The sequence below is a fragment of the Lampetra fluviatilis genome, chromosome 10, assembly GCF_964198595.1.
Source record: "Lampetra fluviatilis chromosome 10, kcLamFluv1.1, whole genome shotgun sequence".
NCBI classification, from domain to species: domain Eukaryota; kingdom Metazoa; phylum Chordata; class Hyperoartia; order Petromyzontiformes; family Petromyzontidae; genus Lampetra; species Lampetra fluviatilis.
Genome location: NC_136284.1, coordinates 13,742,504 through 13,767,068, shown reverse-complemented (window position 1 = coordinate 13,767,068; position 24,565 = coordinate 13,742,504). Strand labels below are relative to the sequence as shown.

The 24,565-nt window shown below is 47.6% G+C and overlaps 1 protein-coding gene across 3 annotated transcripts in view; it reads left to right on the top strand.

The window, feature by feature from the left end:
- The window catches only part of LOC144934600 (semaphorin-5A-like), a 159,066-nt gene extending 135,640 nt beyond the window's left edge, over positions 1–23,426 (top strand). For all 3 annotated transcript variants that reach the window (XM_078860589.1, XM_078860587.1, XM_078860588.1), the window contains 7 exons: positions 8,021–8,291; positions 9,501–9,746; positions 10,773–10,943; positions 12,779–12,934; positions 13,869–13,922; positions 15,109–15,437; positions 16,377–23,426. In XM_078860589.1, the coding sequence (XP_078716715.1) occupies positions 8,021–8,291; positions 9,501–9,746; positions 10,773–10,943; positions 12,779–12,934; positions 13,869–13,922; positions 15,109–15,437; positions 16,377–16,499 (1,350 nt within the window). In that variant the 3' untranslated portion in view covers positions 16,500–23,426. The remainder of the gene's footprint in view (positions 1–8,020; positions 8,292–9,500; positions 9,747–10,772; positions 10,944–12,778; positions 12,935–13,868; positions 13,923–15,108; positions 15,438–16,376) is intronic.
- The last annotated feature ends 1,139 nt before the right edge of the window (positions 23,427–24,565 follow it).

Sequence of the window (24,565 nt, the reverse complement as noted above, 5' to 3'; positions counted from 1 at the left end):
TCCACAAGCCACGGTCAGCACTTGTTGCCGCATTCAGACGTTCAGCGCCTGCATGATCCTTGCTCCAAGGCATCGATGAAATCCCTCCGGTATGAAACGCGAATTCTTAACCGGTCCAATGGACCCATTCTGCCTCGTTATGAGAAGCCGAATTTAAACTCGCCAAAGCACGCACGCGTTTCAAACACCCCAAATGTTCCCACTGACAAATGCCGCATTGAATTTCTTCAGCCGTCGACCCGGGCACGTGCGGTCCCTCCTCACACTGCCCCCTTTCCGTTGGGCGTGTTTGCATCCACGGAGCGGAAGAAAATAAACTGCACATGAGCGGCCGGTCGATGAACTGGCGTTAAGAGAGAGAGAGGGGGGGGAAACGGAGGCTTCAGGCAGCGCAGGTGAGCGGGCTGCTCGAGAGAGTGGGGGCGGTGCAAAAGAACGACGCTGGGTGAGCGAGTGAGGGAGACGGTGGGGGTGTCACGGAGTGGAAGCGATGTGGGGTGTTGGGAGCTGTAGCGGAGCGTTCAGCGCGCTGCGCTCAGAACCTGGTGATCCAAGTTCGATTCCCGCTCAACGGACAACACCAGTGACGATTATTCTAAAAGGTCCTGGGCCTCCCCTAGGTCGACTCAGCCTCAATTTAGTACCTGGAGTGGTGAGTTAAACATTGCCACTGGGGAGACAACGGCGGCCCGGGCGTGGTGCTGGCCACCCACCCCCCTCGTGTACTGTGCCAGCCTTCATAGGTGCTTACTAACAGCACTTGCTGTGAAGGCTCATTGGGGGATCTTTGTAAGTCTTTGTTTATGTGTACGTACGTATGCGTTAGAGCAGTGGAACACCGGGATAGCACCTTGCGCTATGAACCCGGTGACCTGGCTTCATCGGAACTTCTCGCTAACAGCACTTGCCCCTAACGGTCTGTGACAGGTTACACGGGGGATCCTTTGTCTTTGTCCTCTGAGATACGGGCGTGAGTGCGGGGTGAGGTGGGGGGGGAGCGAGCGGGAGGTGCGCTCGCTCAACCAGTGGCCTGGGGGGGCCTCACGGCGCGCTGCCGCTCACGCACGAGCGGCGCTTCGCCGAGCGAGCGAGCGGCGGGTTGCCGGGAGGGCATCTGCCGTGTCGGGTGAGGAGGAGGAGGAGGCGAGCGGGGACGTTGCAGCAGAGGGCCGTGGAATGTAGGTCAGAGCACCTTCCCCATCAGGAGACAAGCCTGGCAGCACTGACGGACGTGGCACGAGTGGAGCAAGGCGCTCGTCAAATTCGTAGCAAGCCCTCCGCACGAGAGTGCGCGAGCGTCAAGCGCTGAGAAAAGAGAGGCGGCTGAGCTTGGATCCGGCTCCACCTCACCGTCGCGTGAGCCACGCTCACCCGAATGGGCGCTCGCTAGCAGCGATTTCCCCGAACCGTCCATCAGGCTGCATGGAGGGTACTTTCCCACGCGCGTGCGGCTGCGTACAATTGTGTGCGAGCACCTATTGAGGCGCACGTAAGGGGGGAGGGCGGTGTGCCAAGCACGTGCCTGTCCACCTTCGTCTCTCCATTGGTGGTGCTGACGTGCGGGAAAGGTTCACAGCGGCTTTTCTGCCAGGATCGTAGCGAAGTCTGCTCAACACAGAACCTGTACAAATGGTTGGTTCTGTGTTTTTGGGCACGTGTGTGTGATTGTTTGTACGACATCAGGAGTCAGTTACATCTGAATCAGTGTTGAACCTCTCCGAGGTCAACCCAAACTCAAATAGGTACCTGGTGAAATGTGTAAACGTCATCTTTGCGGAGACAAAGTTCACCAGGAATGGTACAGGCCACGCTACACGCCTGAGTGCTGTTTGCAGTCGTAATAGGTGCTCGCAAACAGCCGTTGTCCCAACAGTCTTTTAAAAGTACTTTAAAAGGCTCTTGGGACCGACTGTTTTTGGCACCTCCGATTAACACGGTGCAACGGAAGTTCAGCATACATAGTTATCAAGGCTGCACGGGGAATCTTTACCGAGTGTGCGTGTCTGCAATTGCATGTGAGGATATCCTCTGGTCTGGGTGTTGGCACTGAATATCGCTGATGCGAAGTCAATTTCTGCCCTTGAAAATAGAAATCAACATTTTTGTTCCTGCTCGGCCGGAAAAGCCATTGTCTGACGCTTTCCTTAGTTAAATAGTAAAAGATATAAGTGGTTTGTTTTTTAATATAAATATTAAATGTGACGGGGGTGGTGTGGTGGTGGCCGTCGCTAATGCACTGCTGCGCTATGACCCCGGTGACCTGAGCTCGCTTTCCCAGCCATGGCTAACGCCGGTGGCGAGTGGAATCTAAAGTGGTATCTAAAGTGGTCTAGGGCCTCTCTTCACTGACCCAGAGTGACCGGCGTGGTAAAATATGGTTAGAGAGCCCCCCACAATCAAGCCGACGTGGAGAGGCTTTTATCCAGCCGTGGATTGGAATCGGGCTCCACGTTGGTTCGTTTTTTTTTGTATGAAATGAAGAAAATATTTAACAGTAAAATAGTTAGCAATGATGTGTGTTGAACTTCTTTCGCACTGTAAGTAGCCAACCGTGCTAATCGGAGGCGCGCAAAACAGAATGATAACAGAATGATAACAGAATGATAACAGAATGATAACAATGATTACCGAATGAAACAGGCAGGCACTCAGACTGACAGATGGACAGACAGATATGCTAATCCGGATATAGAAACATTGATCTCTTTAAATGTCGATAGTTTCAATGAATAAGACTTAATTCCCATCAATTGAAATTCCACATTACTATGACGGTCTAACAATTGTACTGACCTCCGATTAGCACAGTTGGTTGTGTACGATGCGAAACAAGTTCAACATGCATACTGTTATTATTTGTTTCTTTCGGTTAAGTCACGTCTAAAGATAAAATAATAAATTAAATTAAATAATAGAATACGACGTTTCGATTGCAACACAAGCAATCATCATCAGGTATAATGAAATAGCGACATAAAATCTAACCAGAAAACTATAGACAGACATATTAGCAGACAGATATCACCAAGATACATAGCGAGAGCAACATAGGTAACAGAGAGGGGTGATCGTCTCTGTGTGGTGGTCTTAAATAGACAGAGGGGGGGGGGCGGAGGCAGAGAGAGGGAGGAGGGTTAGAGAAAAAATTAGCATATCAATGAGTGGTCAACAAACGTGGTGCTGCGAATGCGATGGCACGGCAAGCAAGCCTGAAAATCAGGAGAAGGACACACTAAAATTAAATAACCTAGTAAAATATCGAAATGTTAAGATTGAACCACTTCTACGGGGACGTTTTAAGCTTACCTTTTTTCTCTCTCTCTGGCGACTTGTTTTCTCTGCCTGTGTCCTCTCTTTAGATTGTTCACACTTAAATTCTAACTTAGCAATCTTTGAAATACGTAATCAACCAGGCTATGCGTTAATTGTGTGTTGACCGACCCTCTGTGAAGGACACACTAAAATTAAATAACCTAGTAAAATATCGAAATGTAATGTAATACAACACAGAGGGTCGGTCAACACACAATTAACGCATAGCCTGGTTGATTACGTATTTCAAAGATTGCTAAGTTAGAATTTAAGTGTGAACAATCTAAAGAGAGGACACAGGCAGAGAAAACAAGTCGCCAGAGAGAGAGAAAAAAGATAAGCTTGAAAATTCCTGCAGTCACGAAAGTTCTAAAATTAAGATTAAATGCATACTGTTGACTTCCCTCAAAGGAATGTCTATTTCATTGGTCCCCAAAGCAATTATGGGCTACGATTATGGTACTTATTGTACATATACCGCCAAAGATAGCCTCTTAAACAACAATATATTGCCAATTTCATACGTGAATGTTTTCGCAATGCCCGATAGATCTCCGATGTGTTTTAAGGGCTGTACTGCGTGTTGTTCGGGCACCGTATTGTAGAGGCTGCTGATAAATACGACATTTAGCTCCACACCCATCCACGTCGATGCGATATTGTTTTATCTGCGTATCGCTTCCTTTTGTTATTCTCAGTTTTTTCTTTGTTCAGATTTCAGAACTCTCATTTCCTTCCCTTATATAACGCACGAACCACCCCATTATTCGGTGCCTCTGCTGTGAATGTAACCTATGAGCGATTGCCACATGCAGTTGTGAAATCGGGTGGAAGTTTGTATCATTGGAACACCGATAATTGGTATCAATTGCCTCTTTTTTTCAACATTAAAGTAGGAGACCCTTTGTTCCGTTCGTCTCTGGAGGCACTCGTGTGGAGAGCCGTTGAAATGTGTCTAAGAGAATTTGGAAGTCGGGAAAATAGCTGCAATTTTTTTATCAAAATCTCATCTCCTCTCGAAAGTCAAACTGTCTCACTGCTCAAAGGAGCGCTGGGGCGACACTCGTCTCTGCTGGCGGATCCTGATCAAGCAATGGGAATTCCACATTATTATGGTCGGAGCCAGTCTCTCCATAGAACCACCGTCAACTCTCCACAACACGCACGAACTTTATTCACTCTAAGAAGATGGCATTATCAGGTGACCCTCTCGCGTGGCAACGCAACCTTCCAGCACCACCCGGACAGATTATAGGCATCGCAATGCTTTAATATGATTCAACTCCACCATAAGCACAGTTAGCTAGTTAGCATTGGTATTGGAGCACTCTCCAGAGGCAGTCAGCACACATTCAGGAATTAATTCAGTACTTGCAAAAGTCGGCTATCATTTTGCCAGGACAGTAAGTCCTCATTTAACGTGGTAGATGCCTTCCTGAGAGGTGCTGCGGTAAGCTAAAAAAATCGTGAAGTGAAGGCAATTTCCCCATAAATGATGTGACAGTATTGTTCGGCGAGATACGAAGAACGAGGCACACGCAGTGAGATGACGGGGCAAATAACGGAGGGTACGCCGCCACGTTGCTGTATCATCCCACGTACTGCATCACACCGCTCAGCCGCTGAGCTCAAAAAGTAGTTCGTCGTCGAGCACTCAGAACCCGTGGTATAACGGCGCACGTTATAACGGCACGCGTTCCGCGTTGTGAGAAAAGTGTCCCTTCATGGCAGAAACGCGTTATGGCAAAAACTCGTTGCGTGGGGACTACGCGTACAATGAGCAAAATCCCAAACGAGAAAGTCCCGTGTCTAATTTCGTGATTGCAGGAATTCATATTCTTGGTTCTTTCTGTAAAGCCACGTAGATAGAAAAAAATGTAAACAAACAATAACAAAATTTAAGCAAAAAAGCACAATAAAAAAGAGTTTAAATAAATGCTTTTTTTTGCTTTTATTCTTTTCAATTTTTTTATTTTACTATTTTTGTTTTTATTGTGTTTTTTTGCTTTTATTATGTAAATGCTATTTTTTTCTATCTACGTGACTTTACCGAAAGAACCAAGCATATTTAAACAGCTTCCAAGTATCTTTCATCATCAGCAAGTATACAGGGCTCCGGTACTCACACTAATCCCTGTTTTAATGGGCAGTTGCTGACGTGCATTAGTGCTGTCTGTTGCTGGCCGCTTGGCATCTTGGGCCATTGGGCACTGTGCTCAACAACCATGATTATACCAAACAAACATGATCACCTCCTCCCCCTCCTCCCCTCCCCATCACGACGATCCATTCTCTGTCTTCTGCTGGATGCCGGCATAACCCTGCTTGCATTCACTGCCTCTAGCATCGTGCCCCGCAGCTCTAATCCATCTCGTGCCTGCGCGTGCCCCCCACTAATCTAATGGCGCCGTCATCCCTCGAGCACAGATGATTTAATGGCACAGGTGACGGATAAAGCTGGTTGAGAAGTGCGCGGGTGGCTTTCCAAAAAAAAAAACCCGCTGATGCGACTCTTTCCGGAGCGCACATTACACACAGCTGCACGGCGGGGCATTGAACGTGCCGCGGGCCATCAGTCTTTCGGAGAGGCGGCTCGAGCGAGATAGCCGCACGGAAGCCATGTCCTACATCACAGCCAACGGGCTGTCTGCAACAAAGAAATAACGTTACGACCTCGTGCACACATTTGGTCAATCACTCCCCCCCGTGCGATTCGGCATGGATTTGGAGTTCGGGTGAGCGAGAAGAAATCAAGTGCCTTTACCGTGAATGCAGAGGTATTCTCTCTGCACAATTATTTATCACCGCATTTGCAGCTGCTGCTGCTTTGTTACGAGCGGCGTTCCAACAGCTGACCACACAAACGCTTGTGATGAAAACAGCTTTACACTATATACACAAATATAGCCTCAACAGGCGTTTGGGGCAAGTGCTCTCAGCAAGCACCTATAAAGCTCGGCATGGCACACGAGGGGCTGAGTGACCAGCACCACGCCTGGCTGCATTTGTCTCCCTAGTACTCATTTGAGGCCGAGTCGACCAACGGAGGGCCCAGGACCAGTTGAGATAATTGTCACATACACACACACATATATATATAATACATTATTCCTAGGTATGTTTTGCCAGGTGATACAATCCTCTGTGCATTGATTATGTGGTGCATGCTATCACAAAACACTAGGATGGATATCTCAAAACGAGGGTCCTTGCTTATTACATTTGGCAGTTCATTAACATTGGCTTAAGAAATGTTGACCCTGCTGATGAAACATTGTGTGTAGAAACTGGGCAAGAGTTTGCTTGAATTGACCTCGTGCTGCTTACATTATGCACTCCAAGAAGGCACGTTTGTTTGGAGGGAAGTGTAAAAACAAAAAATGTTGTTTACGTGGAGGTACAGATACGTAGGTATGTTGAACTTCTTTCCCACCGTACGTAGCCAACCGTGCTAATCTGAGGTGCGGGGCAAGGAGAACAAACTAGACACAACAAGCAGTTAAAAAAAAACGAGTTTTTAATTTAGAGAAAAATATATATATAAAGTATACCAGTCCATGAATGCTCCTCTTCTGGGAGAAAAAGCCATGCATGTCAACGTGCAGTTAATACAAATTTGAATTATAAAATGATTGAGTAGGTTAAACATATTAAATTAGTAAAATGTATCTTATTGGCTGGCAATGTGGTTAAAGTGCTTGGTTCAAAAAGTAGGATTGTTGCAAGTTCAGCTCCTGGTTTAGAGTCAACTCAGCCCAGCGTCACACCAGACGCGACTCCCACACCTGCCACTTGACCCCTCTTCAATCCTTCCCTCCTCTCTCTCTCTGATAACAATCTGCCTCCCATTCCCTCTCCGTCTCAATCTCTCACATGCTCGCGTCTCTCTGTTTGTCCGTCTCGATTGATATGCTTCCAGTTCGCTGTCTCCATCACGGCACCTCACTGTGGCTGCCTCTGCGTGGGGCACACGGGACGACATTTGATGTGAAGGTCCCACGTAGCCATTGGGGGCCGAAGTTTGGTGAGGCAAGGGACCCATGAAGAGTATTAATGAAAGGAGCAAATCATTGAATTCCTGTCCAACATTTCAGAGGACACCTGCCTCCCCCTGCGTCCCCAATATGCACACATTTTATGCACGGCGTGTGTGCGGGTTTGTGTGGCTCTCTCGCTCCGTCATTTCACTCCGCCCATTGTGGGGAGCGGTGGTGGAGCGGTTTGCGCGCTGCCCTACCAAGTTGGTAACCTGAGTTTGATTCCCGCTCACGGTCGACACCGGTGGCGATTATCTGAACCGGTCCTGGACCTCCCCTAGGTCGACTCAGCGTCAAGTGAGTACCTGTTAGGGTGTGTGAAACATCGCCACTGGAGAGACAAAGGCGGTCGGGCGTGGTGCTGGCCTCCCACCCCCTCGTGTACTGTGCCGGCCTTCATAGGTGCTTACTAACAGCACTTGCTGTGAAGGCTCCATGGGGGATCTTTGTAAGTCTTTGTTTGTGTGTATGCGTTCGAGCAGTGGAACACCGGGATAGCGCATCGCGCGATGAACCCGGTGACCTGGGTTCGATACCCGCGGGTGCAATCATCAGCCTGTTAAGGCTACACGGGGGGATCTTTGTCTTTGTCTCTCTCAGTGATCTCACTCGCTCCCTCCCCCCCTGCCGCACCCACCCCTCCTCCTCTCCCCGTGGGGTGACCGCCGCAGGAGCACGAGGCGTGCAGCCTGGACCCGTGCCCCGAGACGCGGCGCAGCACGCCGTGGACCCCCTGGGTGCCCGTGGCGTCGGGCAGCGGCGGTAGCGGCGGCGGCAACGCGTCGGCTCGAGGGCGGCACGAGCAGCGCTTCCGCTACACGTGCCGCGCTCGCCTCGCCGAGCCCGGCGGGCTGGACGCGAGCCGGCGCAAGGTGGAGATGCGCTTCTGTGCCGCCGCCACCGCCGGCACCGCCGGTGGCGCTGACGAGTGCTCCATAGAGGGTGAGATGCTAGGCACCAGCGATGAGTGCTCAGTGGAGGCCCAACGCTTGATTTTCTTCAACCAAAAAAAATCATAATAAGGATGAAATATCAGCTCGAATTTAGACCATAACAGTAAGAAAGTAACTTAATGGAAGATGGGTAATTCGTCGTTTTTGTCTCTGCGTTGTCTGCAGTTCCCTTATCTCGTCTCACTGCACCGCTGCCTCTTGCAGACATCTCTCTCATGGCATGACAAATCTGTCCCGTCTGCGTCTCTCTTCTCTCACCTCATTTCGGATCTATCCACTGTCCACACTTCTGGTATCTAACTCCGTCGCTGTCTCCACGTGTACATCTCTATCGCTGTGTCTTCTGCCTAGAAGACTTTGCTGTTTTTTCCTGAATTTTTCTGTTGCGCGTAGTCACTTTGAGATGTTCCTTGTTCGTGTTTTTGTTTGTTGCGGTTGCACCCGAGTCAAGAGCCGCATGGCTCACAGGGCTATACCTAATAAATGAAACTAAACTAAAACTAAAGCCGCCCCCCCTCCCCCCATGGACACACACTGGCGAGGCTACGGGCTGGAGTGCGGTCTCATTAGCTGGCGAAGGTGCAGGTCCTGTGCCCCCGAGTGGTGAGCCGGATACGAGCGAGACGAGGCTGCCAGACGTCACTGAACGTACACAGCCCCGTCAGCTGCCGAGGTTCGAGTGCCCGAAGCAACAATGAGAAGCTTCAATCCCTATTGGGTGCTGACTCAGCTCTTCATTTCTCCCAGAGTCGGTTCAAATGAGAACCACGCTGTAGGAAGCAACAGCGGTGGCTCTGTGCAGGCAGTGCAAATTGACAGTGGTCTTCCTATTAAGACACTGGGCCCCTGGGAATGTGGAGTCTCCAATGCTGATTTCAACTGACTTGAGCACTGCCCCACACACACATTTTTTCAAGTCATTAAAAAATTATTGAACGCCATTGGTTTGGGTGGCACTTTGGTTAACGCAGTAAAGCATGGGTACTCCAAACTCTTCCAAGCCATTTGACAGGTGTAAAGGAGTAGGCCAAATGCCCTCGAGTGCAGGCCCTTCTGCCAGGCAAGGCACGAGTAAGGTAATTACAGGGCTGCCCCTTTACTCAAAAGAGCAGTTCGGTATTTTGAGTCGCATCTTCCACTTAAGTAACTTTTTTTTCCTTTTTGCTTTCGCCGCCGATTCTCCTTCCAATCACTCCAGGCGACGTGGGTCTCCGTGCCGGGGGGGCGGCAGCCGCCAGCACCACGTGGTCTCCCTGGGCTGCCTGGTCCCAGTGCTCGCACCGATGCGGCCGCGGCTTTCGCAGCCGCAGGCGTCTGTGCGGCGCCGCAATGATGACGGGACAGCAGCAGCAGCAGTCGCAGCAGCAGCAGTCGCAACAGCAGCAGCAGCAGTGCCCCGGAACCCCGACGGAGTTCCAGGAATGCAACCTGCAGGCCTGCCCAGGTTTGGGACCGCACGCGTCGCACAAGAAGCCGTGCAAGCTTGTGTTCATGTGTTATAGGAGGGCACGATCCATTGAAGCAAATTATTACAACTTTGAGGGGCATACTTAGGAAGTACATTGTGGGCTGTCCAACATAAGAACGGGTTAAAACATTTCTTCTTCGTTGTTGTTTCCCCCCCTAATTGTATTCTAATTGTACAACAGATTTTACGTAATGAGATGATGGAATTTGAAGAAAGAGAATGGCCTGTGGAATGTCATACCACAACACTTCTTATAAGCTTAACTACACTTCCCCATGTGTTGCTCTATAGACATTCATCACATGGCATTTAAACCGTACATTTATTTTTTCGAATTTGGGAAAACCCCATTTTAATTTTACGCGTGTGTACTTTGTACAATCAATGGTGACCGGGGCTGAGACTCTGAACTCACTCGATTTGAGAAACCAGTTAACCAGAGGGAGGTGGTCGTCCAGATTCAAGCCCAGCCTCTCAGGGGTAACAGCTCAGCCCTCTGACCCCTGAGTCACTTTACCACCTCTCAGGAAAATAAAAACACTTAAAACTAACAGTCGACAAAGCCTCCGCTTCCGCTCGAGTGTTGGTCGTGCAAATCAGGCTGATGCCAACGTTGATGTTGGATGTATGTTGAAATTATTTCGCACTGTACGTAGCCAACCGTGCTCATCGGAGGTGTGGGAGAAGTACAACAAGATGAACACAAAAAGCAGCTTGCAATCAACGAGTTTTCAATCTAGATGTAACAGTGCACACCTCCAGTGCGCAGAAGCGCATCTGAAAGCAGCGTGATGCGGTGACCGTCTTTATTGGACGGCGAGCCAAAAGCCGCCGCCGCCGCCGCCGCCGCCGCCGCCGCCGCCGCCGCCGCCGCCGCCGCCGCCGCCGCCGCCGCCGCCGCAGCCGCCGCCGCCGCCGCCGCCGCCGCCGCCGCTGCTGCTGCTGCTGCAAAGATGACCGGAGTTCGCGTGATGGCGGTCCATGCTCCTTGTCCGTGAGCAGTGGACGGCGGCTGGTCGTGCTGGATCAGCTGGTCTGCGTGCTCGGCCACGTGCGGAGGGGGCCACCGGCAGCGCAGCCGCGCCTGCACGCACCCACCGCCGGCACACGGAGGGGACATCTGCCTGGGCTTGCACACGGAGGAGGCCCTGTGCAACACGCAGAGCTGCCCAGGTACTGACGGCGCCGCATACTGTAAGACGCGCCGATACAACAACATCACCGCAGCGTGGATTTTCTTCATGAGAAACGCCGCGCTCACCGAATCCTCCCCTGTTGTCATCTTGGACGCTGCGGTGGCGAGATGTTAACTACCTCGCCTGGTATACAGGACATTGTGGGTTCGATCCCGACCCTGATATGCATGCCTATTTTAAGTTTGCGTGTTCTCCCCCCATGTTCGCGTGGATTTTTTTCTCCGGGTCCTCCGGTTTTTCCCTCCACATGTTGTACCACGCGTTTAGGGTATTTGGCGGCCATACATTTCCACGCGATAAGCCAATTCATGGAGCTATCATTCGTGATAGCCAGGTCGCTTCTGGAAAAGAGCTGCATTGCTCAGTGGGCCTTACCTGGTAAAAAAAAAGCTAAGAGTAATCAGAATGTGAGCGCCGCAGACAAAAATGGTCACGTGTTCCTGCCTGCTTCTCGACCCGCAAACTCCGTGGATGCGACGGCTGTGTGCGAGGGCTTACACTTTCCAAATGTCACTACGCTACCGCACATACTGGGCACATTTCAGATTTCTTGCGCATTTTTGCTATTCCTTTTCTGACATTTCAAAGTCCGTGTCTGGTTTAATTTGTGTTTTATTGGGCTCTGGGTACTGAAGTGTCACCAGTGTCGGTTTTAAATTAATTTTGCTGCACACGCTGTCAGTGGTCGCCCAATGGAAAGACTTGCCCCTGCCATGAGAACGTGGAATTTACACTATTAAATTGAGGTTTGATTGAGCAGGGAGCTATTTGAATGTTATATAGGCCCTGCACAGTGTTGGAGAGTAATTTGTTACTCGGATTCTTGACGGTAAGGTACTGGTAATCCTGTATCGTTGCTTTGTTTTCAGTTTGTATTAAAATTACGTCACCGGCTTGGGTTAATGCGACAACACCAGCAGCCAATACACTTCATGCTTCTGTTTCAGATTAATAAAAAAAATACCAAATATTAGATTACTATGTGAGATTAGGGCACATTGCTTGTTGGCATGTAGTGATTAATCAATCGTTATCAATTACTGTGCTCATAATACGTGGATCAAATCATGCTCGTATCAATTATCTATGATTTACGCAAATTACATTAAGCCTAATAGAGCGGGCAACACAAAACAAATGAGATGCAAACTATGCACAATAAAAAAAGAGACGGTACAAACGAGATGAAAATTAAATTGATCCTTGAATAAAAATGAATTTTGCGAATCATTAGAAGTCATTGAATTTGGGGATGAAGCTTTGCGTGCCGAGCGACTTATTATGAATCGCTCAACACGGGAATGTGACATTTCTATCTCTGGCTCAGGGTCGGCAACAGGTACAAATATATCCCACTGATTACTTCGATAGGGAGTTCCGTTTAACCCTATTGCCGTTCCGAGACGTAGGCAAGTTTCAGGGTGGGTCCCATTCACCGCTGAATCTCGGAACACGCAAGCGGGTGGCGTTCATTTTATTTAGAGAGGTGTAGTAGCATCGTTGTTTTTAAACACGCTGTATTCGCCGCAGAGAACTGTAGCGACACGACCGCACTCTATGATAGCCGGCAACAAACTGTGCCGCACGCCCTCCCGCATGGCCTTGTGGGAGCCTCAGTACTGAAAAAGTTATTTTATTTTAGTTTTTATTCCGATTCGAATCGGAAGAAAAACACTGATGACGTACACGCCCGTGCATCATCGGAACGGGAAAGGGTTAAGCTGCGCGAGCGTTGTACAATGCACACAGCAGAAGCAGCAGCAGCAGCAGCACACCCCGCGTTTGAGCCGCGGATGCCGCGTGTCGTGCCAGACGGCTGGTCGGAGTGGAGCACGTGGAGTGAGTGCGGCGTCTCGGGAGGACGGCGTTTCCGCTCGCGCCTTTGCACCGCGCCCTTTCCCGACGTCCGCCGATGTCCGGGCAACAGCACCGAGGAAAGGGGCTGCCCCCTTCACCCCAATGCCATCGGTCAGTCTCTGGTAGTCGTCGTTATTTTGTGTTGTTTACACCCCCCCCCCCCCAGCCTCCCCCTTCCCATGCCGCACACCTCGAGGCTCCAAGAGGACTGCTCGGCAAGGAAGCGATTGCAGACCAAATCAAGTTTGCAAAAAAAATTTAGAAGTAGAAACAATCAAATCTGTGCATGATGGGGGTGGGAGGGAACCCCCATCATGCACAAATACGACCACAGGCTTGGAGCACGATAATATATTTCAAGCACTGTACAGAAATGTGTTTGAAAAAAAATAACAACAACAACTGCCTTCGTGCAATGCAAACAACCATCAGCGTGTCCTGAAGAGGTGCATTGTGGTCTTAGTGTCTATGGTCATCGCAAAAATACATTCGGGAAAATGTGACCGACTCCAGTCAAGACAGTGGACGCGGACAAATGAGAGTAAATAAAATCGAAAAGCTAAACTGTGCTTGAGATGACCGTCATTGTTTGTCCACTTCATTTGAGGTATGCATATGCTGTATGGAATTCATGCAGCCTTAAAATGATGAATTGAGAGAATGGCCAAATTCCCCCCAGAGGGGTACTGTAGCACTCCCTCTAGTGTAGGCCCTTCTGCCCCTAGTGGTGTGAGCAAGCAGTTGCAGGGCTGCACCTTCACCATCGCAGAATATTCCCAGGTAAAGCGTCTCCGCAACTTTTTGGTTAAGTACACACCATTGTTTTGTGGTGATGATAATAATAATACTACAAATACATCTCTAATGTTTTATTTATTTAAGAGTTGTGTTTTCAGTGCAGTAATGGTCCAATCAAATGTCATTATTATTATGTCTGTAATGCAAACATCTTCCTGTAGAATGAGCACAGCCAATGAGTTATCACAATGAGACTTAATTGAACGGGCATGCTTAATGAAGTTTCAACAATGCCCTTTATTTTCAGAAATACCAGTAAATGTGGCATACTCGACAAAGGAAGACAAAAGGAAATGTGGAGGTAAGACGATAATTGCCATGTGGCTAAAGCACATGGCATTTCAGAAACGCGTTCTAATTGAGTGAAGGTAATTCTGCCTAAAGGGCAGTCCGCTCACTTTTTTTGAACAACTTACAAAGCTCCTGCGGGGGGCTTCTCGGTGCTTCGTTGCCTCGCCCGTCGCCCCCACTGATGTCCACCTCTTCCACACCGCCCCCCCGCCCCCCAATGTGTGCAGACACGACTACAGGGTGTGTTGTAGGTATATGTGCCTACAAAATACATTTACGTATTTTGTTTGGGGGGGGGCATGGGTCGACAATTCTTGGAAGCCTGCTGGATCAATTTTTACCCCCACACCTTCTGAAAGGCTCTCATGAATTAGTTGACGGACAGACAAACGGATAAACGGACAAATTGAACGTGGGGCTTTTACAATAGATAGATAAACACGTGGCTTTACGCAGAACCCTACAGTGTTCTTTCCTTCTTTAATGCCCCCGCCAATTATCTTGAATATCTCACTCTGCGATGATTTTCTCTGTAGTTTATGTTCGTTGTTCCTTTGCTTTGTCATCAAACGTGCTATTCAATGTCCCCAGTTGAGCAGCTCATGCTTTGTGTCACGGAGTATGGGGGGAGGGGGAGGATTTTTTGTGTCGTTAAAAATAAGCTGGAGATAAAATGCAAATATGGATACAGCAACAATAGTTACCCCAATCCAATCAGTAGCACCCCGATTCGACGCCCTGTATACAATTAGAGTATGCAAACATCTATTTAACCAAGCATCGTGCACGTCATAGAACGAAACAAATGAATTCATGTTTAAAATAACAGACACATGGAGAATCAAGTAAAAACGTCCCCTCTCGACAATGGGGAGGTGCTAATCGCCGTTGGTGGCTCGGAGCCAAACCATCTGCCACGGTTCGTGCAGTGGATGTGCTATCGGATGGACCATGAGCTTCGTGGAAGTTCAAACCCAGGGGTCCTTCACAACGAGATGTTTATCTTCTTGGTTCTTTCGGTAAAGTCACGTAGAAGGGAAGAAATAAAATAATAATAAAAAATAATAAAAAAATAAAACATAATAAAGTAATTCTCACGAGGTGTTTGCCTGCGAGTTCTTTCAAACGTCCGTTCAGCTCTCCAGGGGGTTGAACTCACCGCACGACCGTAACCGCGCTTGTCGCCGCTCCCCCAGAGTTCTCGCTGGCGCACGTGGTGGCGGCCGGCCTCACCTGCGGGCTGCTGGGCTGCCTGCTCGCACTGCTGCTCGTGAGCTGGCGCCGCCGCTGCTGCTACTGCTGCGGCGGCGACGCTGCAGCCAGGGCCGGCGGAGCGTCGCGCGGGGCCACGCTGGCCCTGGCTCGCCTGCCGCGCGGCCCTCCGCAGCCGACGGGCCTCCTCGCTGGAACGCTCCGCGCGCCCGGGGGGCAGGGCCCCGCGCCGCTGAACCCCGGGCTCAGCCCCGCGCTCAGCGGGCTCAACACGAGCAAGCTGGACAAGTACGACTCGCTCGAGGCCATCAAGGTGGGTGACGACGACGATGATGATGATGGGGAGGGTGTGGCACAGAGAGAAGTGTTGTTGCGTGCCTCTGTCTGTGTGAGTGTTCGTGCGCGTGTGTGTGTGTGTGTGGTGCGTCGGCCAGTCATCTCAGTCGGTTAACCCGTGGCACCTGGGTCTGTACCGTGACCCCCTGCCAGCGGGCTTTCGACACTTCACGTGGCCTCAAAGTGCACATAGCCTGGTGAATGGCGGTGGTTGTCGTGTGTGGGAGGCATGCGTTGTGGGGAGTGGTGAAGAAGTGGATAGTTAGTGCGTTGCGCTGTGAACCTGGTGACCTGAGTTCGATTCCTGCTCACAGCCACCAACACCGGTGACGATTATTTGAACCAGTCCTGGGCCTCTCCTAGGTCGACTCAGCCTGTGTAAATATTGCCACTGGGGAGACAAAGGTGGTCGGGCATGGTTTTTCGCCACACACCGCCTTGTGCTTGGTAACAACGCTTACCCCCATTAATCTATACAGAATATATGTGAATGTTTGTCTTTATTTTGTGTACATGATATCATTAACTCTGCTTTAATGAACTTATATTCTGCATATATATATAAATGACGAGTTAGCACTATAATTTTAGCTTTTGGAAGATTAAAATTTCACATTCCAGTTAGTTTCTTCGATCAATAAAATAAGCACCACTTTATGGGAAGTTAACAGTGCCCATGCTATATAATTACTGGTTCCAGACATGAGAATGTGGATTTTTGTTATTTTGTTAACATTGGCTCAGGTCCACCAATGGAGATGAGCATTGCCTGTTTGAGCAGGGAAACACTTTGACTTTTAAATGTATTTATGGACTTCTTTATCAAATGTTTTCAGTGTTGATATTTTTACAACAGTTCTTCCATTACCCTCCCTGTTCTTATCCACCTCACCCATCACCTTTTTTCTTTGCAAAGGTTCTCAACAAAAATTACCTGATGAACGAAGAAAACGCCAAGTGCATCAACTCGCACATCCACACCACGAAGACCTTCGCCAACACTCTCTACTCCGACCTCAAGAAATACGACGACTACTGAAGAGAACCATAAAGGGTGCAGCCGCTCCTTCAATTCCTCCTCCTCCTCCTCCTCGTCAAGTTATCTCGTGCAATCGATTTGCGCATAAGCAGCAGCTCACTTCGAGGCTGCAAGCTAAGGAGAATGTGGAATTTACGAAACTCAAGGTCGGAGAGTCATCGTATTCGATGCCGCTGATGTCAGCACCCCTTGCCAACGCTTCCAATCCTCCTGGGAGATCCACAGCTGTTGAGCCGTTGATGCCCGAACTCCAGGGTCTCGTCACCAACATCTGACTTTGGATCTTCCCTTCGGCCGCGAGCCTCTGGGTGCCACTCCAATGGCTGTCTCTGTACGCTGCCCTCCTCCTCCTCATTCCCACACTCACGAGTCCTTATCGACCGTAAAGCCAATCGTCTGATTACAGTAATAGAACAATAATTCAAAAGGGAGTTGGATTTTCCTCGCGCATAAGGTGAGGCACTACCTCACCGCTACACGATCGCCGTAGAAGGAAACCCATCTCAATTCATACTCCGGAAGTCTCATTGGCTTCGGCTGCGAAGGCTGCCGCTGAGAGTCCCCGCAATTCTGAGCCATGCGCCCAAAACTAGCGGCTTCCCTTCCGCCGCGAGTTTCGTTACGTCAAAAAAAAACACTCGCGCCGATATTTCCGTTCGGTTTACTCCACAGGGACAAATGTTATTATTCCGCCCCGAGTGGCTGGAGATTTCAATTGCGCGTTTACCGGTCTGAATAGGGGGTTTTATGCCACCGTTTAATGCTGGGGAATTTCCCCGAGGCTGCTGGCTGTCGCCTCAACATAGAATTCTATGGGAAAAGCCACGTGGGCCCCCTGGCAGCAGCATATAGACCTTGAGAACCCTTGCACCCACCCTTGTGTTATGATAATGCACAATACGTTGGGAGTGAACTGCTACAGCTGAAGAAGTGATGGGAGTAATAACTGTTGTAAAATTTGCCTTCACCTTCAAACTGGAAAAGAAAAGAACTGCTTCGGGTCAAGAGGCACTTACAAGGAACATTGTTGTCTTCTATAATGCAAGATGGTCGTCATCGTTCAATGTTTACGTAAAGTTGTTGCATGACCTTTAACAGCTACAATGAAGTCGACACGGAGCCAGGTGTCAGCATGATGTTATATAATTTTATTACAAAATGAACAAAGGACCATAGAAAGAGGTCATTCCAGCCCGCCAAGATGATTTTGCCAGTTGTATATTGCGGCTGAGCTTTCAAGTGTACATTTATTGAAGTTACTTTCATTAAGATTGGTTGGATACTTGTTTGGAAAAGCATTAAAATTGAAAGTGGTATGTGTAAAAAGTATCCAATACATTTTTAGTCCTCAATATATTTCAAACAAAGTAAAATAAAACAGTTTATTGCTGAGTCGGTCACATTTGATGTAATAATTGCTATTTGCAATAAATTAAAATATGAAATAATACTACTTAAAATATTTTAATAAAAAAATATATAATTTTACACTTCTCTGATGCCATAAGTATGAATAAGGAGACGAAAGGTATTGCTTCTGGCTCTGCCAGTGTTTAACAGTAGACGGTAAAAATGCAGTAGAATTAATTTGATGCCGAGGATGAAAACAATTACATTTTAGTTCATGTTTCAGCCGTTTCTTGTTCAATGGGACTGTGTCCATTGGGATCGAATGGGTTCTGCTTGAGCAAGGCAAAGAACAAGATTACACTTCGCATTCAATTCGGTCAGTTTGGGAAAGTTGAAACATTTCGTGGTTAAGTGGAGTTTTGTGTTTTCCAGCACAGGCGTGGAATTGTTTTACTCTCTCATTTTCTGAAGAAATTTATTTGGAACCTACAGAAACTTTCAGTCGCACACGTGAGCAGCGATTTCCGTGCGCACGGACACATCTCTGCACGTCTTAACAACTGCCAATCGCTGCAAAACAGAGAACTCCTCAGCACGGTCCGTGACGATTAGAGTACGGTTATTCTGATATATATACACACGCGTGGGGGTCAAGACGAATGCGAATTTATTTCTTTAAAGTATTCGGCAGAAGCAGGTACCATACCTTGACAAGTAATTGCAAAGGACCACGCTTTGAGATTGTAAATACGATACTTGTTATGGCAAAAGCACTTACTGTGCATTCTCACCCGAGTCCACCTCGGGGCAAGTTGGGCTCGGTGTTTTCGCGAGACCCATGTGCATCCGAGCAGCGCTTGCCCTGACGATGTTTGATGGGAAATATTGGCTTTCTCTGTGGTCATGGGCACGATCATTTATCACCAATGGCCACGTGGCGGCATTCATGTCCATTCTCAATGTCTGTTCCCTTGCTTGTAGTGTGTGACCCCGCAGCTGGAACGGGAACGGCGTGTCCAGGTCTCTGTTGAGGACACGGGCATACGGTCGCACTGTGTGACATGATAAGCACTTAATGGGAACGCACGATATAACGATGCACCGGTTCTCGTCGGATTGTGAGTAAATGATGGCAAAACGATGAACAGTAAAGGCATATTGGTCAATGTGAAAATAAACGTGCAGTTTACTAGTCGACGCGTTTCATCATCGTTCTCACAATCCGCCAAGATGGTGCGGTAGAGATGTCGTACTTTGTCGTCGCCATTCCCTGATGAACTTGGTGGTGGTGGTGGTGGTGTCTGTGGATGTCTCCTGCCAAGGACAGCAAGAAACCCGGGAGCACTGCATGAACAGGCCGCAGCCTGCTATTGAAACCCCTGAAGCCTGACCAGTGCAGGGTTTGCTTGTTCAACAAATGCTCCATTTTTTTCTGGAATGCTCCTTTAGGTCACTGGATTTGAGTGCTATGGTGTGTGTTTCACTAAGTAAAATGAAAGATGCTTCGTATCGTCTAGAAACCTGGTCCTGCATGTATGTAAGTAAACGTTGAGACGTAGCAATTGACCAATGGTCGTTACGCTGGCTAATTTGTACCATTCTTCCTCAGCATCGATTGAATTCTCTGGTGTGTTTGACAAGCGTTGTCAGTACTGTGCGTGTAAAATATGTTAACTCGTGTTGCTTTGTAAATAGAAGTATATTGCGCTGTCGATTTAACTGATGTAACGAAGCGTCCGTACGCGTTAGTGTATTCAATTTAATGAAGGATATATTATACAATGCCCAGTTGAATATTTGGTCGTTGACAGCGAGAAGGACGAAGCCGCGACCTCAACGACACCGAAGGGCAAACATCCCCAAAGGAGAGCCACCCGCGCTTATTTCGCACCACGCATGGCCAATGCAAACGTGGACATGGGTTCTGCTGCTCTCAAAAACAACATTTATTTTGCTTTTTGTGGAAAGGTGGGGGGGGGGCTGGAGGAGTGGCAGCAGTGCTCTGCCCACTGCGGCGCCATGAACCTGGCATCATTCTGAGTTCAATTCCCGGCCAGGGCTAAAGTGAGTGGCGAGTGATTTGAGAAAACAGGTGGCGTGCCTCCTGTTTCGCACACCTCCCATTGGCGTGGTTGGCTACGTACGGTGCGAAAGAAGCTCAAAACATGAATACATCTCCCCCTTTACCAGCCTGCACCGAGCAGCGTGGTGAAGTATGGTCAAAACAACCTCCATGAGACCCTTCATCAAGCAGTCGATTGACAAAGGCTCAGTAAATTATCATAAAACATATTTTTTAATTCAATATACTGGTGCGCCCATTCCACGTTAGCTAACTTTACACCTGCAAATGCAGCCAAGGTTTTGCGTGTGATAAACATAGGCTTAATCGTAACGCTGGGACACATAAATTGTACACACATTTTAATCACAAGGTCAGGTCGCCTTGTTCATTCATTGTATAATAACCAGAGTCATATCGGTTCAGAAGATTCAGTGTAAGGTTATCGAAACAAAAAAAAGCCTCAATTTAAGATCAAAGTGGGTGTTCAGAGATTCAAAGATATTGCAACAACAACAATAAATTGTAACAAGACTGAATTTTCTACTGCGGGCAGTAGAATATTATAAAAGTGGAATACGCGATTTCAAAAACCTGCTCGTTCCATTGTCTCGGCTGGGCTGGCACATCGTTGTGTCCATAAGAGCACGAAAGCAAGCAGACCTGTTTGGCGAGATGCTGGATTGAACAGCCGCTGTGCTCATTGGACAATAGTTGCGCTCACGATTGGGCTGATGTGGCAATGCTGGACTGGCGACGACATTGTCGCTGCTGGATCCTTCATCGTCACCTTTCTGTCCCCTCTTAAGAGCGGTCGCGAGTTACCTTTGAACGCTTGGGCCTTGGCCTATGAATGCACGAACAAACAAACCATTGAACCCGCGTGCTTTGATCTGAGCCCGTGCTGTGGTGGGATGCGGCTCGGTTCTTTCCACGGGAACCGCATGGGCAAAGGGGCGTAATGTCTTACGACAACTTAAGAATAACACTGATCGTACCTCAAACGTACGGGTGCCAAAATGTTCTTTCATTTGTTATCCTTAAGCCAAAAATTGCCAACTTGTGATACATTCATAAACGAGTATCGAACTTCGCTCCCAACCCGCAACAATTAAATGATATAAACGTGGGTTTCACCGGTGCATATGCAATTTTTGTTTTATTTTATTTAAAAAAAAAAACTGACTTTAAGTTTGTTCACCCTTAATACTAGCGCAGAACTAATCACACTCGTACATCCTGAACACGAATGCCAAAATTGGGTCTGCCTCTACCTTATAACGTAATGCAGTTAAGAATGTGCCCATCAGTATTACATTCCTGGCTCTTAGTGTTATTGTTGAGTACATAACCATGTCAAAGTGTCTCCCTGCTCAAATGATGGCTTTTAACCAGTCTTAGAAATGTGACATTCCTATGGCATTGGCCAATCTCTGCATAGGATAATCATTGTTTCGGCCCACAGTATATAGAGTAAATCAATGATGGTACTAATTTTATCTACCACTGACGTTGATAGGCTAAGATGATCCCAGATTCACATTTGAACTTGTACCCTTCGGTCAAACACCCAAACCACATTTTCACTCTGCCACTTTGTTTTCTTGCTTAATAAATGTGTTACATTAAACCACGCACGTTATTTTAGATTTTTATATATAATGCTAACAAAATATTGGCTCAATAGAAATTGCTTTTTCAAACACCGCACACAAATCATCCTCAATTCACTTCTAAGAATCCGGTTTGTAACTTTTTTAATTTCCCTTAGCTGCGTTGTGCACTTGGGGACGGTTTCAACGCTGGGAGCAATTAATGCACACAATTGACTAAAGTTACGGAGGCAAATGAAACTAATGAACAAACGCGTGCACTTTATTTCTCCCAATTGTTGAGTGTAGGAATGCGTTCTCCCATGTGGAAGCGTGTGCAGTGGCAGTGCTTTTGATGCACGTCCCTGCCGTGACTCGCATGCACATGAGTGCAGTCACAGAGCTCCGCGTCGATTAAACGAGAGTTTCGTGTTTGCGGGTAAAGTTTATATCTCAGTGGTGCTTATTGATTACCACATGCTTTATTCATACTTTGGTTTAAACAACAACAACAGATTTACTCGTGGAAAAAAACATACAATGCACATACCAGCGCCAACATGAAAAAGGTCCCAAGTACAGTATAATAAAATTAATCGTAATTGCTAAGAAGTTTGCCAAGAGAGTAGCATTTTTTCAGCAATACATATTTTCAGTTACTAATTTTGCAAAGAAAATCTGCATTAAACGTATTGAGTTTTCTTTTTTAAATCACCAATCTTAACAAAAATAATTGGACAGTTATCGGCGGTCACGAACCATAATTCTATTTGAAACTAACTGTCTTCCAGTTTGCTAGGTCTAATAGAATGCAACTAACGTCACTAAACTTTACGAACATTTATTTTGTTCCTAGATTGCCAACTTGAACACAAACGTGGCATCAAGGGTGTATCATAAACAAACGGCAAGTGCGTGGCATCGTTTGTGTTGTACAGTTTTCACATGTCCTCATTACAGTGCTGTGAATTACTATAAAGTTACGTATCGACTTTGAACAATGGTAACCAACACACAACCATCGAATCAACGGTATACACACATTATATTACATGTACATTTGCTTTTTCTGAACACTGTTTCAAGTTGCCCCCATGTCGTCCTGCGGAACTTAAATATCGGTGTTGCCTGCCACGGCATTGCCCGCTACTGCGTGTGGCCGGAGGTCACTCGAAGCGATCCTCAGCAGTAGCTCTGCATTGTCTACCAACGCACGGTGTCCAATGCCATGGTGATGCACGTGTCAAATAACACGAAAGTGTGTTTTTGTTTGTTAAGTGGAGCTGCCTCGTTACGAGAGCGGGGTGTCTGTGTATCGTGGCGGACGTGGCACCGGTGTTGTTGACGCTGCTGTGCTGTTTCCCATGCGACCCGCGTGTGTGTGTGTGTACGAATATTGCGTTACATATAAAGTCCTTTTTTTCTTAACACCGTTTCAACCGCCCCGTGTTATCCAACAAAACCGCAATCGTGAAGGTCGCACAGATGTTGGACATCCGTGGGAGAAAAAGGAAGAATAAGAAGAAGTAAAAAAGAAACCGGAATGCTCATAAACACTCTTATTCTATTGTTATCGTCGTTTCCATTGTTCTCCTTGAGACAGGATCGTATAGACGTGAGGTCTGCCTGTGCTGTCATGGGTGGCGGCTGCCTGTGGTCGTGTTTAAAGTCGTGGTAAGTTTCATTTTTAGAGGCTTTTCATTCTCAGCCTGGGGTTTTTTGTTTAAGCCGGGGGCCATAATGCACGAGCGGCGCTTGAGATGCGAATGCACACGTTATGTGAGCCAGTGAAAACAAATGGATAAACACACATTGTATTTTTGTACCTGTACAGTGTAAAAAGGAGATGCCACTTTTTCTTTTTGCTAAAAACAAAAGGGGAATACTGTATGCTCATTGTAGATGCACATTGAAATAAAAATACATGCTACACCAAACAAGATTGGATGCACACTTTGCTTTTTATTGTCGCAGTACTACCGGTATTACATTGATTTGGATTTGTCATTTTTTATGCGATGTTGACACAATGCAACCCTGCATTTCTTTCAAATTCCTCCACAGAATGTACTCTATGGGGATATCCAATTCATGAGTAATCTAAAATTCCTTTCGAACAAAAAAGACGTCCTTAAAAACATAATTTTGCGATGGCCGGGTGGCTCAGATGTCAGAAGGCTGAGCTGGCAACACTGATTTTGCTGGGTTCACATCCTGGCAGAGGCTGGGTTCAAATGCTGGCAGAAGCCCGTGATAAAACCATAGTGAGTCGATGATGATAGGCCCTAGCCCGGTCACCAATGATTGCACGAAATATTATCCATCGCATTAATTGTGGATCTGTACGTTGGCTACATCCCAACTCTGAGAACTATGAATATTAGATTGACTGCCGTGCGTCGAATATTGCTCCCATATGCAGAGTGGGTTGCAGAGTGATTCTATCCACTGTATGGACCAGAAGTCATTTGAATGGATCTGAGATGTCGACCCCCTACTGGTATTATAAATCACATTCTTCTCATTGTGAGCTTAGCACTCTAACCACAGTGCCACTTGGCTGTATAATACCGCAATTCTATTGAACATAATAGCTTAGCCGAACAAAATATATACATGCATTTCTTGACTCAGACGAGTTTTATAACTCACTGAAAGCTCAAACAGGCCGTACAGAATGTCGAAGGAAATACATCAATTACATTTACAAATATAATTTGTTAACGTAACCACTTTTCTTCCAGAGCAGTGGTCGTAATGTAGTTCAAAGCGATTGTGTTGCGCGCGTGTTGGCACGTGTGGGAACGAGCAAAGTGCCGTTAAGTGCTTCGCCGTGCCTCGGAGCAGGACGCTAAATGAAAATTCATCTCGTCAAGAACCATTAAGGGGACTGGAGACCGGATTCGGCTCGCCCCATCTCATTACAACTTGCGAATTTACAAGTACACCAGGCTCCTCTTTGCACAATGAAAATCCAATGTCGTACACATGTACACTGCAGCAATTACTTTGCCGTAACTGCTCACGTCGAGGCGAACGTTCAGATTTGGTGGTGAAAGTTA